The 15,441-nt window shown below is 38.3% G+C and overlaps 1 protein-coding gene across 1 annotated transcript; it reads right to left on the reverse strand.

Annotated features, from left to right (window-relative positions):
- Window positions 1-14,038: 14,038 nt before the first annotated feature.
- Window positions 14,039-14,980, reverse strand: LOC128101557 (olfactory receptor 8K3-like). The gene has a single exon (XM_052724800.1). It carries the CDS (start codon window positions 14,978-14,980, stop codon window positions 14,039-14,041), a length of 942 nt encoding a protein of 313 aa, XP_052580760.1.
- Window positions 14,981-15,441: the final 461 nt, after the last annotated feature.

The following is a 15,441-nucleotide window of genomic DNA, read 5'->3' on the forward strand; positions in this document are numbered from 1 at the left end:
TCAAAGAACCAACTCTTTGTTTCATTAATTTTTTGTATTGTTCTCTTTGTTTCTATTTTATTGATTTCAGCTCTCACTTTGATAATTTCCTGGCGTCTATTTTTCCTGGGACACTGTGCTTCTTCTTGTTCTAGAGCTTTCTGGTATGCTGTTAAGTCTCTAGTGTGAGATTTCTCCAACTTATTTATGTGGGCATTTAGTGCTATGAATTTCCCTCTTAGTACTGCTTTCATAGTGTCCCATAAATTTGGATATGTGGTGTCTTCATTTTCATTGATCTCTAGGAAGTCTTTAATTTCTTTCTTTATTTCTTCCTTAACCCATTGGTGATTCAGTTGGGTATTATTCAGTTTCCATGAGATTGCAGGTTTTCTGTAGTTTTTGTTGTTGTTGAAATCCAACTTTAGACCATGGTGGTCTGATAGAACACAGGAGGTTATTCCAATTGTTTTGTATCTGTTTAGATTTGTTTTGTGGCCAAGTATGTGGTCAATTTTAGAGAAGGTTCCATGGGGTGCTGAGAAGAAGGTATATTCTTTTTTGTTAGGATGGAATGTTCTGTAGATATCGATTAAGTCCATTTGAGTCATGACATCAGTTAAGTCCTTTATTTCTCTGTTAAGTTTCAATTTGGGAGATCTGTCCAGTGGTGAAAGTGGGGTGTTGAGGTCTCCCACTATTAATGTGTGGGGTTTTATATGTGATTTAAGCTTTAGTAATGTTTCTTTTACATATGTGGGTGCCCTTGTGTCTGGGGCATAAATGTTCAGAATTGAGACTTCATCTTGGTGGATCTTTCCTGTGATGAGTATGCAATGCCCTTCTTGATCTCTTTTGATTGATTTTAGTTTGAAGTCTATTTTGCTGGATATCAGGATGGCTACACCCGCTTGTTTCTTAAGACCGTTTGATTGGAAAGTCTTTTCCCAGCCTTTTATTTTTAGGTAGTGTCTATCTTTGAATTTGAGATGTGTTTATTGTATGCAGCAGAAAGGTGGGTCCTGCTTTCGTATCCATTCTGTAAGCCTATGTCTTTTTATAGGTGAATTAAGTCCATTGATATTGAGGGAAATTAATGACCAGTGATTGTTCATTCCTGTTATTTTTTGGTGGTGATGTGTGGGTACTTCTATACGTTGGGGTTTACTGCTGTGGCTTTATCTGTTGCCTGTGTTTTCGAGGGTGTATCTGACTTCCTTAGGTTGGAATTTTCCTTCTAGTGCTTTCTGTAGGGCTGGGTTTGTGGATAAGTATTGTTTAAATCTGGCTTTGTCATGGAATGTCTTGTTCACTCCATCTATGGTGATTGAAAGTTTTGCTGGGTATATTAGTCTAGGCTGACATCCATGGTCTCTTAGTGTCTGCATTACATCTGTCCAGGTTCTTCTGGCTTTCAAAGTCTCCATTGAGAAATCGGGTGTTATTCTGATGGGTTTGCCTTTATATGTCACTTGGCCTTTTTCCTTTGCTGCTCTTAATATTCTTTCTTTATTCTGTACGTTTAGTTGTTTAACTATTATGTGGCGAGGGGACTTTTTTTGGGGGTCTAGTCTGTTTGGTGTTCTATAAGCTTCTTGTATCTTCATAGGCATTTCCTTCTTTAAGTTGGGAAAGTTTTCTTCTATGATCTTGTTGAATATATTTTCTGTGCCCTTGAGTTGGTATTCTTCTCCTTCTTCGACCCCTATTATTCTTAGGTTTGGTCTTTTCATGGTGTCCCAAATTTCTTGGACATTTTGGTTCATGACTTTGTTGGCTTTAGTGTTTTCTTTGACTGATGAATGTATTTCTTCTACTGTATCTTCAACGGTAGAGATCCTCTCTTCCATCTCTTGCATTCTGTTGATTATACTTGCATCTGAAGTTCCCAATCGTTTTCTCAGATTTTCTATTTCCAGCATTCCCTCTGTTTGTGTCTTCTTCATTTTTTCTATTTCCCTTTTCAGGTCTTGGACTGTTTCCTTCATTTGTTTCATTGATTTTTCTTGATTTTCTCTCAGTATTTTATTGTTTTCTTCCAGGACTTTATTGATTTCTTCTAATTTGTTTGCCCTTTCCTCTAGTTGTTTACAGCGTTCTTCACATTTTTTTGTCTTTTCCTCTACACAAGCCTCTAGCTTCTTCATGATGTCATTCATAAGGCTGTTTTCTTCTGCTTCTTCCAATTTCTGATGTTCAGGTCTAGGTGTTGGAGGAGGGCTAGGGCCTGGTGATGCTGTATTGCTATTCATTTTGTTGTATATGTTTCTGCCTTGACGTCTGCCCATCTCCTTGTGCTTCGTTACTGGCCTTATCCGCACACTTGGTTCAGCCAGACCAGTGTTCCAAAAGGGAAGTCCAGAGCAAGATGGGAGCTGGGGGCCGGCCTCTAAGTCTCAGGAAGAGGCTTGGGGCTCAGGTGGATGGGCGTGGGGGCAGGGCGTGGAGACTGCAGGGCCTGCCAGGGGTCTTGGAGAAGGGGATCCTTCCAGGTGGGGCTAGCAGGGAACCTGCCGGGTGGCCAGAACCTGGGGCCAAGTTGGGTAGGTCTTCCCTGGAGTGGCTGGTGCCCAGGGATGGGGTCTGGGGCAAGGAAGGGTACTCACCAGTTTTCCAAAAGGGAAGTCCGGAGCAAGATGGGAGCTGGGGGCCGGCCTCTATGTCTCAGGAAGAGGCTTGGGGCTCAGGCGGATGGGCGTGGGGGCAGGGCGTGGAGACTGCAGGGTCTGCCAGGGGTCTTGGAGAAGGGGATCCTTCCCGGTGGGACTAGCAGGGAACCTGCCCGGTGGCCAGACCCTGGGGCCAAGTTGGGCAGGTCTTCCCTGGAGTGGCTGGTGCCCAGGGATGGGGTCCGGGGCAAGGAAGGGCACTCACCAGTTTTCCAAAAGGGAAGTCCTGAGCAAGATGGGAGCTGGGGGCCAGCCTCTAAGTCTCAGGAAGAGGCTTGGGGCTCAGGGGGATGGGAGTGGGGGCAGGGCGTGGAGACTGCAGGGTCTGCCAGGGGTCTTGGAGAAGGGGATCCTTCCCGGTGGGACTAGCAGGGAACCTGCCCGGTGGCCAGAACCTGGGGCCAAGTTGGGCAGGTCTTCCCTGGAGTGGCTGGTGCCCAGGGATGGGGTCCGGGGCAAGGAAGGGCACTCACCAGTTTTCCAAAAGGGAAGTCCGGAGCAAGATGGGAGCTGGGGGCCAGCCTCTAAGTCTCAGGAAGAGGCTTGGGGCTCAGGGGGATGGGAGTGGGGGCAGGGCATGGAGACTGCAGGGTCTGCCAGGGGTCTTGGAGAAGTGGATCCTTCCCGGTGGGGCTAGCAGGGAACCTGCCCGGTGGCCAGAACCTGGGGCCAAGTTGGAGGTAGAAGGTTTCTTATGAAGAAGTTTAGAAAACCTCACCAGGCCAGACCCTGGAGAATGTACTTACTATTCTCTTTTTTCCAAAAATATGCAAACCAAGTTAGTTTTGTGTATATGCTAATAAGACCTTTAGACAAATTACTTGCAAAAATAATTTTTTATATATACTGTGCTAAAATATACCACATATAATATAATTATATTAGAATTGGTATAATTAAGATTGTGATGGAGTCCAATAGGAGGAATGTGATAGAATTTTAAATTCATTTCTATTTTTCAAAAAATACACTAAAATATGCTTATTTTTATTTTATGTGTCAGTTTTTGTCTGCATGTATGTATGTGTACCACATGTTCACCTGATGCTCATGAAGGACTTCAGATTGCCTGGATTTGGAATTATAGACAGTTGTAGCTGTGATGTGGATGGTGAGAACGAAATCCAGATCCTTTATAAGAGAATCTATTGGTAACCTGAAAGTCCGGCTCTCAAAGCTACATGCAGGATTCAAGAAGAAAGACCACAGCATAGCAAAATTTAACTTAAGGCTTTTTTATCTGAGAGGTAAAGACTCATATTCATGATCTGAGGGTCATGCTCTTTATTCTTCTGTTACAGCTCTAATTCTCTCTACAGTTCTAATTGTTCCTAGTTCTAATTCCTTTTAAGTTCTAATTCTTTCTTGTTCTCCTTTGTTCTACACAGCTATATACATATTTTTCAGGAGTTATTTTTTTCTTTATTAAGAAATTTTCTACTCACTCTACATACCCGCCGCAGATCCCACCACTTCCCATCTCCCAGCCCTCCCTCCCAAGCAACCCCACATCCCCACATCCCCCAAACCAAGGTCTCCCATGGTGAGTCAACAGAGCCTGGCACACTGAGCCTAGGCAGGTCCAAGCCCCTTCCCACTGTTCCAAGACTGCTCAAGGCACCACACACCACAGGCACCAGATTCCCAAAAGCCTGCCCATGTACCAGAGACAGATCCTAACCCCTCTGCCTGGGTGTTCCCCAAACAGTTCAAGCCAAACAACCATCTTTCATATCAGGAGGGACTAGTCCAGTCCCATGGGGACTCCATAGCCACTAGTCTACAGTTCATGGGCCTCCAATAGTGTAACCATCATCTCTGCACTTCTTCCCATCATGATCTCGACGTCCCTCGCCTGCAGAATCCCTTGCCTGCAGAATCCCTCCTCTCTCTCATCAATTGGATTTCCAGAGCTCAGCCTGGTGCCTGGCCATGGATCTCTGCAGCTGCCTCCATCAGTCATTGGACTAAGGCTCTATGATGACAGTTAGGGTATTCGCTAGACCAGTCAACAGAGTAGACCAGTCCAGACACCCTCTGGACCACTGCCAGCAGTCCAAGGTGGTATCATCCTTGGGGGTTCCTGAGACCCTCCCCAGGACCCTGCCTCTTCCTTTTCCTATGATGTCCTCATCTATCATGGGATCTCCCTCCCTGCCCTCCCACTCTGTCCCTGTTCCAGCTAGACCCTCCCATTTCCCTATGTTCTCATTCCCCACTCCTTGCCCTCTGCCACCCCCCCCCACACACCCAGTCCACTCATGTAGATCTCATCCAATTCCTCTTTACTGGGTCATCCATGTGTCCCTCCTAGGGTCCTTCCCTGTTAGCTAGCTTCTCTGAAGCTGTGGTTGTAGGCTGGCCATCCCTTCCCTCACATCTGATATCCACTTATGAGTGAGTACAGACTATGTTTGTCCTTCTGAGTCTGGGTTACCTCACTCAGTATGATATTTTCTAGTTCCATCCATTTGACTGCAAATTTCATGATATCATTTTTTTTTTTACTGCTGAGTAGTATTCCATTGTGTGTATATGTGCCACATTTTCTTTATCTATTCTTCAGTTGAAGGGCATCTAGGTTGTTTCCATGTTCTTGCTATTACAAATAATGCTGATATGAACATCGTTGAGCATGTGTCCTTGTGGTATGATTGAGCATTCCTTGGGTACATGCCCAAGAGTGGTATAACTGGGTCTTAAGAAAGATTTATTCCCAATTTTCTGAGAAACCGCCATACTGATTTCCAGAGTGGCTGTACAAGTTTGCATTCCCACCAACAGTGTAGGAGTGTTCCCCTTGCACCACATCCTCTCTAACATAAGCTATCTTCAGTGTTTTTGATCTTAGCCATTCTGACAGGTGTAAGATTGTATCTCAGAGTTGTTTTGATTTGCATTTCCCTGATGACTAAGGATGTTGAAGCAATTCTTTAAATGTCTATCAGCCAATTGAGTTTCTTCTGTTGAGAATTCTCTGTTAAGCTCAGTAGCCCATTTTTTAATTGGATTGTTCAGTATTTTGAAGTCTAGCTTTTTGAGTTCTTTATATATTTTGGGTATCAGCCCTCTGTTGGATGTGGGGTTGGAGAAAATATTTTCCCATGCTGTAGACTGCTGTTTTGTCTTATTGACTATGTCCTTTGCTCTACAAAAGCTTCTCAGTTTCCAGAGATCCCATTTATTAATTGTTGCTCTCAGTGTCTGTGCTACTGGCTTTATATTTAGAAAGTGGTCTCCTGTGCCAATGCATTCAAGACTATTTCCTACTTTCTCTTCTATCAAGTTCAGTGTAACTGGATTTATGTTGAGGTCTTTGATCTACTTGGACTTGAATTTTGTGCATGGTGACAGATATGGATCTATTTGTAATCTTCTATATATTGACATCCAGTTATGCCAGCACCATTTGTTAAAGATGCTTTCTTTTTTCCATGGTACAGTTTTGGCTTCCTTGTCAAAAATCATGTGTTCATAGGTGTGTGGATTAATGTCAGGGTCTTCTATTCAATTCCATTGATCAATGTGTCAGTTTTTATGCCACTACCAAGCTGTTTTTATTACTATAGCTCTATAGTAGAGCTTGAGGTCAGGGATCATGATGCCTCCAGAGGTTGCTTTATTATACAGGATTCTTTTAGCTATCCTAGGTTTTTTTGTTTTCCCATATAAAGTTAAGTATTGTTCTTTCCAAGTCTGTGAATAATTGTGTTTTTATTTTGATGGGGATTGCATTGAATCTGTAGATTGCTTTTGGTAAGATTGCCATTTTTACTATGTTGATTCTACCTATCCATGAGCATGGGAGATCTTTCCATTTTCTGATATCTTCTTCAATTTCTTTCTTTAGAGACAAAGTTTTTATCATACAGGTCTTTCACTTGCTTAGTTAGAGTTACCCCAGGGTATTTTATATTATTTGTGGCTATTGTAAATGGTGATTTTTCTCTGATTTCTTTCTCAGCCCATTTATCGTTTGTATATAGGAAGGTTACTGACTTTTTTGAGTTAATCTTGTATCCTGCCACCTTACTGAAGGAGTTTATTAGCTGTAGGTGTTCCCTAGTAGAATTTTTGGGGTCACTAATGTATACTATCACATCGTCTGCAAAATAGTGAAAGTTTGACTTCTTCCTTTCCAATTTTATCCCCTTGATCTACTTTTGTTGTCTTATTGCTCTAGCTAGATCTTCAAGTACTATGTTGAATAAGTATAAGGAGAGTGGACAGCCTTGTCTTGTTCCTGATTTTAGTGGAATCGCTTTGAGTTTCTCTCCATTTAACTTGACGTTGGCTGTCAGCTTGCTGTAAATTGCCTTTATTATGTTTAGGTATGTTTCTTGTATTCCTGATCTCTCTAGAACATTTATCATGAAGGGGTGTTGGATTTTGTCAAAGGCTTTTTCAGCATCCAATGAGATGATATGTGTTTTTTTTCTTTCAGTTTGTTTATATGGTGCATTACATTGACTGATTTTTGTATGTTGAACCATCATTGCATCCCTGGGATGAAGCCTACTTGATCATGGTGGATAATTTTTTTGATGTGTCAGGAGGTATTTTTTTCAATAATAAGAAGAGTTACAAAGCTGCCTCTGGTCATAGCATATTCCTTGAGTAAATGATAAGGGGCAGAGCCATTTATCATGGCAATGTAATGTTTCAATGTCCCTAGTGTAAGACTGTGACCAGAGGCCAGAGGCACAGTGCCCAGTGAGACAAGCCACTGAGGGATAGATCTTTATCAGCAAGACTTGGCAAGAAAAGAATTGTCATGATTTTTCTTTGGTTGTTTTGCATTAACAACCTTGGTTAGATATCTGTGACTTTGTTCTTGTGCATATCTGTAAAGTTTTTGACTTATGATCTGTTTACAGAGACATTTAATGTAGTTTGAACTTACTCTGAGGTAAAAATGAGCTAATTGTGTGTAGTTTGTCTCAGACTGGGAAGAAATTGTTAATTTGAGTTAATGGAACAAAGCAGACTTTTAAGTGTCTTATAATCCTCATGGGACAATAGATCTAGTTATGAAGCATATCCTAGTATATTTTTTCTATATACCAAAATTATACAACTTGATGAGAAGTCACCTTCCTGACAATCCACAAGTATATGTGCCCCTATGATTGAGATGCAATCACGAGACTATTTATATATATCAGTAGTGAAATTATGTGTAGTGAAATTACACACTACAGTGCAGGTATTGGAGAGAAACTATGGCTGCTTTTCCACATGTGAATTTAAAGAGATGAGCAGTTTCCAGAATTGGTGGTTGTAGCTGGAAGTTTTCTTATGTCCTGCCCAGTCTGCAGCTGCTCAGATCCATGTAAACACACAGAGGCTTATATTATTTAAAACTGTTTGGCCTTTAGCTCAGGCTAACTACTGACTAGCTCCTACACTTAAACTCAACCCATTTTGGTTAATCTGTATGTCCCCACATGTTCCGTGGCTTTACCTGTGTGCCATTACATCCTGCTCCCTGGACGGCGGGCTGGCATCTCCTCACTCAGCCTTCCTCTTCCCAGAATTCTCCTTGTCTGCTTATCCAGCCTATACTTCCTGCCTTGCTACTGGCAAACCAGTGTTTTATTAAACCAGTGTATAAAAGCATTATCCCACAGAATTCCCCTTTTCTGTTTAATTACAAAGGAAAATTTTAACTTTCAAATAGTAAAATTACATATAACAAACAAGAATTACAGTTTATTACTAATCTATCTTTGTTTTGTAAAATTAAAGAAAATATTCTATCAATCCTATATTTGTGAGTCTAAATTTTCATATCTACCTTATCTCTTATCATAACCAAGGAAAATCATAATTATAACTATCTAGTCTTCAACTACATCAAGGACCTCAGAAGGATATAATATTACCTAAGTAAACAGGAAATTCATTGTAAGCAACTTCCAAAATTCTAAAATGACTGAAATAGCTGCCTGCCTGCACAGTTACCCAAAAGTTCCTCTGTAAATTTGGGTCATCCATCTTCAGCCATATAGGCCTAGAGTCCCTCAGTCATTTTTCTCTGTGTCCTGTAGAATGTCTGGAAGTTTCTTCTGTGAAGCAGCAACCTGAAGGAACATTTTGCCTTGCAAAGTTCAGTGGTAACCTTCCTATGGGTCCTGCATGTCCAGCTGATACAACATTTTGTCAAGCAGTCCAAGCAAGAACAGTTCCTTGCTCAAATGGCTATTTTTGCCAAGAAGAAAATAAACCCCATATGGAGTGTCTTCGACACCCATCTATCTCTTTGAAATAAATTGGTGCTGCCAGGAGCAGACTTGTCTCATTGTCCAGAAAGTCTAAGCTTTTAAAACATTTTAAATGCCATATTCTGTAGGTCTTTCAGGTGTTTGAAGATCACCTACCTAATTGAATTCTATCTATGTATACCTAGAAAACTTAATATGACTGTAAGTTTGGCTATCATAGAGGAATAATTATTAATTTGTATTTCTTAATTATCCTTTATAATTTTAATGAGATACACAAGCATAATACCTTAAACAAGATTAGAAATATATATAGTATAACAAAATCAACTCTAAATTTGTATCAAAAAACTAAAACCCATAGCAATGTGAAACATTTTTAAATAAGTTGTTGTTCTTTAAAAGCAGATTCAATAATCTATGCTTTTATCCTATCATATCTATATACTATATTTCTATATCATATTTCCCCTTTCTTCTTTTAGAAAGAGATTGACTATGACCAATAACATATTGTAACCAACAACCTAAACAAAGACAAACATCCACAATCCATTTTTTGGGAATGTGGGCATAGTTTTATAGCCTACTTCTTGCTGATAGAGGGTGCTGTATTCTTAATGTGGATCCTGAGAAAATTAAGAATTATAGTTAAGTCTTGACTGGAGTAGTCTGTGAGGCTGCATTTTCTGAGCCAATTGCCTTGAAGCCGTTCTAGATGTTGGAACATCTGAGGTATAGTGTCATTGGAAACCTTTCAGGGGGTCTTGGCTGGTCAAACCATATGAACCTGGAAGCAATCCACAGGTTCTCATCTTCTGTAGAAACAAAAACAGAACCTCTTTTCCAAAGAGGTTTATATCCTTAGACATAAATTTTGAAATCAAAACATCTTTAAAATATGCATATTGATTTAATTCAGCAGTTTTTACAATCAAATGTCTCTCTGCAGTTAAAAATATCAAAGACAACACAATCCAGATTCTCTGTATAATATTCATCTTTACGTGGCTTTTTATATTATCTTTACTGTCTGTTTAAAGACTTTATTTTTTAATACTATTTCTTTATATAACTGTTGATACTCATTTTCTTCTGTCTTCCACGCCTACTTATATTTTTACATACATTGTAAACCATTTAAAGTCTTATTCCATCTGAATCTGACTTATTGTGAATCTATTGCTTTAAACTGCAGCATTACTAGGATTGAAATAACAGCTTTGGCTGATGGCTCCACACATCTCAGTTTCCCAACATGGCAGAACTATATTTACCTTCAGCTCCGGTAACTGGGCTCACCATCAACTCTGGGAAGCAGTGAGTCTATGCTTCCATCCAGCAGTGTGTAGCCCAGAACCTTCTTCTTCATTTATTTTTATTTTTATTTTATTTATTTATTTATTTATTTATTTATTTATTTATTTATTTATTATTTATTATTTATTTATTTATTTATTTATTTTTACTAGCAAAAAGCTAAAAATATGTCATTATGCAGTGCGCTGTATGGCTTGGAGATGCCACTGTGTTCCATGGGTGGAAATCCATCATGTTGCACTCAAGCCCACATGACACTGTGAACCCATCATGGCTGACCTGAGAGACACAACTAGGATGCTGTTTTTAGCTCCGTTTTAGATTTTTTTTAAAGCTTTCTCAAGTTTTAGGTACCACATTTTGGTACTATTTGTAGCTGGAAGTTTTCCTATGTCCTGCCTGGTCCACAGCTGCTTAGACCCAAGTAGACACACAGAGGCTTATATTCATTAAAACTTCTTGGCCATTAACTCAGGCAAACTACTGACTAGCTCTTACACTTAAACTCAGCCCATTTAAGTTAGTCTATATGAAACCATGTGTTCTGTAGCTTTACTTGTGTGCCATTACATGCTGCTCCCTGGGTAGCAGAACAGGTGGCTTTGCAAGACTTGTCTGGATGGGATTCTCCTCCTTCAGAGACTCATTCCTCTGGTGCATTGACATCTGAATTATCAAATGCTAGAGGCTGTATTTGAGTCATAGCCTGTAATAGTTTGTGACAAGAATCCTGTGTTCTTGTCAACTGTACCACCCATCCAGCTCTCATTTCTTGTTCTCTTAATGTGCTATTTTTTTCTTCTATTAAATACTATTTAATCATTTTAAATAAATATATGGATTGATTAATTTCTACATTATTAATTAAGAAAACAAAATGCCTGCCTCACTTTCTTTTATGGTTATGAAAAGAATGTTCTTAATTTCTTAGTAATACCTAACAATTTTTTGAAGAATTTTATAACATTAAATTCCAGTATTTGGTAGAGATAGTAACTCTGAAAGAGATATTTGTTTCTTGACTTTTAATTCCAAAATTATAGATAAGAAACAGTTTTGTTTTTCCTTTACCTTCTCTTCATCATTCTTTTATCTTTTCCAGAAAAACTGGTATTATTCTCATGTTATTTATTTCATCATTGCAAATCAAAGCAATAAAAATAGAAACAAAATTTAGATGGTCTTTATTGCATTTGTTTAAGGGATTTCTCTAATGTTATAATCTAGAATGCATGCTCTTAGGTGAAAGTGTCTGTGTGAGACAATAGAAGGTATCAAAGAGGTATAACCTACATGCAACATTTCAGTAAGTACAGTGACATGCAAAAGGAACCAAATTATGCAGAATGCTGTAAACCTTTATGAGCTTGTTTATATTGTTTTCTTATACAGTCTATGCTTATACTCAAAATATTAACCAAAATTGATAATGTTCAGTGTTAGATATTTTAAACTTACTGTTCATTAAGTACATAAAAATTCATTTTAGGCAATATTACTATAATGTTGTTCTGCATTATATGTGGGAAAATTTCTTATGTTATTGTTGGAAGGGAATATTTCAAATCACTTCAAAGTCCACGTAAAGGCAATTCAGTTAATTATGGCTGTCTCATATATGCTGCAATATACAGCAGTGAATATTGCTTTTTAATTTGTACATAAATGATGACTTGATTTAATTTTAGCCAATTGCTTCACCAAAATTAAAAAAATAAAACTATTCTTAGATGTCTGGAAAGATTTTTAGAGAACAGTAGTTCCAATTCCCTAAACTTCTATAAGAATCAAGCCACAGGCATCTGGTGTTAGCATAAGGTAGTATGTGAATTCCACAAAATGTTTCCATCTGATGCCATTTGGTCAAGATATTTCCACATTTTTTTAGCTTTTGTGTAAATGACAAATTGCAACAAAGCAGTTCAAGTGGTGTGATCTTAAACCTCAGATTGTTTACAAAAATTCCATATGACCCTAAACTCTTTGTTTTCTTCTTTTAAATTATATTGAAGTTAATTTTATAACACATAAAATTCTTCCTGATCAAATTATTTTAACAATGAAGTCATATGTCACCTATTTATTGTAATATTATATGTAATATAAAAACATTAAAATAAAAAATGAACCGATGAGCTAATGAAAATCTGTAAATTTCAGATTACTAAAATAAGCTTTCCAGCCGGGTGGTGGTGGCGCATGCCTTTAATCCCAGCACTCAGGAGGCAGAGCCAGGCGGATCTCTGTGAGTTCGAGGCCAGCCTGGACTACCAAGTGAGTTCCAGGAAAGGCGCAAAGTTACACAGAGAAACTCTGTCTCGAAAAACCAAAAAAAAAAAAGCTTTCCAGTATGAAACTCTAGTTAATTTTATCCTTCAGTATTTTTTACAAATTAAGCCTTAGAATGTCATGATACTTAGTTAGTTCATAAAGTACAAATGTCATAAACATCCCCTTTATCCATATTAATAATTAAGTTTCTTATTAGTTGGATGCACTTAATGCAGAAAAACATTCTGGTCAAAGAGCTGAGAATAAGCTTGGGTAGAGTGCTTGGTCCCTAATGAGACAGCTATATCTCCCTCTGTGTTGACCAGGGAACATCACAGAGGAGGGAGCAGAAAGAATTTAAGGGTTGGGGTAACTGAGATATAGAGTGAAATCATGTCGTCTGGACATGACATTGAGGTTTAACTCATGAACTGCAGCTATTGTTGTTTGTATTATAATGCACTAGACTGGATCCGCTAACATTTCAGTGTGTATTGGGAGAGTCTCTGAGACTCTATTTTCCTGAAGGAAAGAAATGGACTGTCATTTTCTTGGGTGATATATATATATATATATATATATATATATATATATATATATATATATATATATATAATGTAAATTCCATTAAACAACTGTCGCCCAATCTTGAGCAAGTAACTCTTGTTAAACTCAGTGGATCACACTTCACACACACCAAAGAAGAAAGAAGGGGATGTTTGAAGAGAAGGGTTTCAGATAGGGAGGGAAGGTGATGAGGGATTCAAGAATGGAAGTTGCAATAATTAAAATGCATTATATAAATGCATGAAACTGTCAAATATAAAAAAAAGAGCTAAATAAAACCACTGTCATTTCATAAAACATAAGCACATGCAAATACAAATGCCAGATGTTTATTTTAATAGATAATTCCACAAGATCATTTAAAGTCTCTTTTGCATGTACTGTACTTTCACTCTTTCATGCACCATATGTCTCTTTAGATATAACTCCAGTTCTACAGACACCAAATCTCCTTGTATTTTACAATAGGCTTGTCTGTTATGTTTAAAACATAATATCCATTTTCCCATTCTGTAGGCTGTCACTTTGCCTTGTTGACCATATCCTTTGCTCTACAAAAGCTTCTCAGTTTCAAGAGGTCCCATTGGATGCTTGGCTCGGCCTGGGAGGAGGGGACTGGACCTGCATGGACTGAGTCTACCAGGTTGATCTCAATCCTCAGAGGAGGCTTTGTCCTGGAGGAAGTGGGAATGGGGGGTGGGCTGGGGGGAAGTGGGGGCGGGAGGGGGAAGAACAAGGGAATCCATGGCTGATATCTAGAACTAAATTATATTGTAAAATAAAATAAGAAAAAAACCATAATATCCTCTTAATGAAATCATTCTCCACTAATGCAAGTATAGTATATGAGAATTTGATTAGCACCAGCATTCAGGTAGTTAAATACACTGAATTTAAACAGTTAAATTCAGGTAGTTAAGTACACTGGTGCTTTTTGTACATTCCGGTGGAAAGAAGAATGAGTCCACATTCAAACCTGGTTTGTAGGATTAATCTTACATGTACATTTTAAGAAAATGTGCTAAATATTTTTTGCCATGTTCTTTGTAGGGCATCTTTTACATCTTTGTTCCTCAGGCTATAGATCAGGGGATTCAACAAGGGGATGACTAGAGTATAAAATATGGATGATATTTTGTCAGTGTCAATGGAATGACTAGATTCAGGTTGTACATACATAAATATCAATGTCCCGTAGAACACTGTAACCACTGTGAGGTGGGACCCACAGGTGGAGAAAGCTTTGCGTCTGCCCTCAGCAGAGTTCATCCTGAGAATGGCTATCAGGATGAGCAGGTAGGACATAAGAACAACTGTAAGGGAAGAAATCAAATCAAAAGCTGCAAAGATCATAACTATAAGTTCAACTTCACGTGTATTTGAGCAAAGCAAAGATATTAAGGGGATACAGTCACAAAAGAAATGATTAATGACATTGTGGCCACAAAAGGATAAAGAGAAAATATTTATGGTGACAACAAGGGACATAAATGTACAGTAAAGGTAAGTAGTTGTAACTAGGACCCAACATACTTTATGTGACATGATGACAGTGTAGAGCAGAGGCTTACATATGGCCACATAGCGGTCATAGGACATTGCAGACAAAATAAAAAGCTCACTGCCAATAAACAGAAGAAAGAAAGCTAGCTGTGTAGCACAAAGATAGTAGGAGATTGCATTTTGATCTACAACAAAGTTTACCAACATTTTTGGTCCCACAGTTGTTGAATAAACAAAATCAGTAAAAGCCAAATGTTTAAGGAAGAAGTACATCGGTGTCTGTAGTTTGGCATCTACATTGGTGAGGATGATGATCCCCAAGTTGCCAATCACTGAGATCATATAGATGATGAGGAATAACCCAAACAATGGGGCCTGCAGCTCAGGATTCTCAGTGATGCCCATTAGGATGAATTCAGTCACCACTGTGAGATTGGGTTTTGCCATTCTTCTTTATCATAAAACCTGTTATTAATAGAAGCAATAGAATACTGAATGTCTTTCAGTATTTATCTTTCGAACAACATTTATTGAGCAAGACTACAAGTAAGAAATATCTGATTTTTCCAACTTAACATTTAAAATAAATACATTTATTCACAGGAATATACAGATAAAGAAACAAAAACTAATTGTATTTCTCATTTATGGTGTTTTTAATGGAAAACACTTTACTACTTCAAGAGATTGTTAGATAATCCCAATGTAAACATGAATTACCACTGTCCTCTAAGGGTTTGCAACCAGTTAGTCTGGTAAACACCATTTATAGTTCTTGAATTCATCTCCAAATAATATATACCAATAATCCACATATAATTTTATAAACTTCTATAGTCATATACTTAAATAGTAGATGATAGATAGGAAGTATGTATGTATATATATATATATATATATATATATAT

The sequence above is a fragment of the Peromyscus californicus genome, unplaced genomic scaffold (assembly GCF_007827085.1).
Source record: "Peromyscus californicus insignis strain IS unplaced genomic scaffold, ASM782708v3 Scaffold_7__1_contigs__length_154581171, whole genome shotgun sequence".
Classification (NCBI taxonomy): domain Eukaryota; kingdom Metazoa; phylum Chordata; class Mammalia; order Rodentia; family Cricetidae; genus Peromyscus; species Peromyscus californicus.

What these genes read in the sequence shown, in the direction of transcription:
- LOC128101557 (XM_052724800.1), bottom strand. Translation starts at nt 14,980, where the DNA reads ATGGCAAAACCCAATCTCACAGTGGTGACTGAATTCATCCTAATGGGC.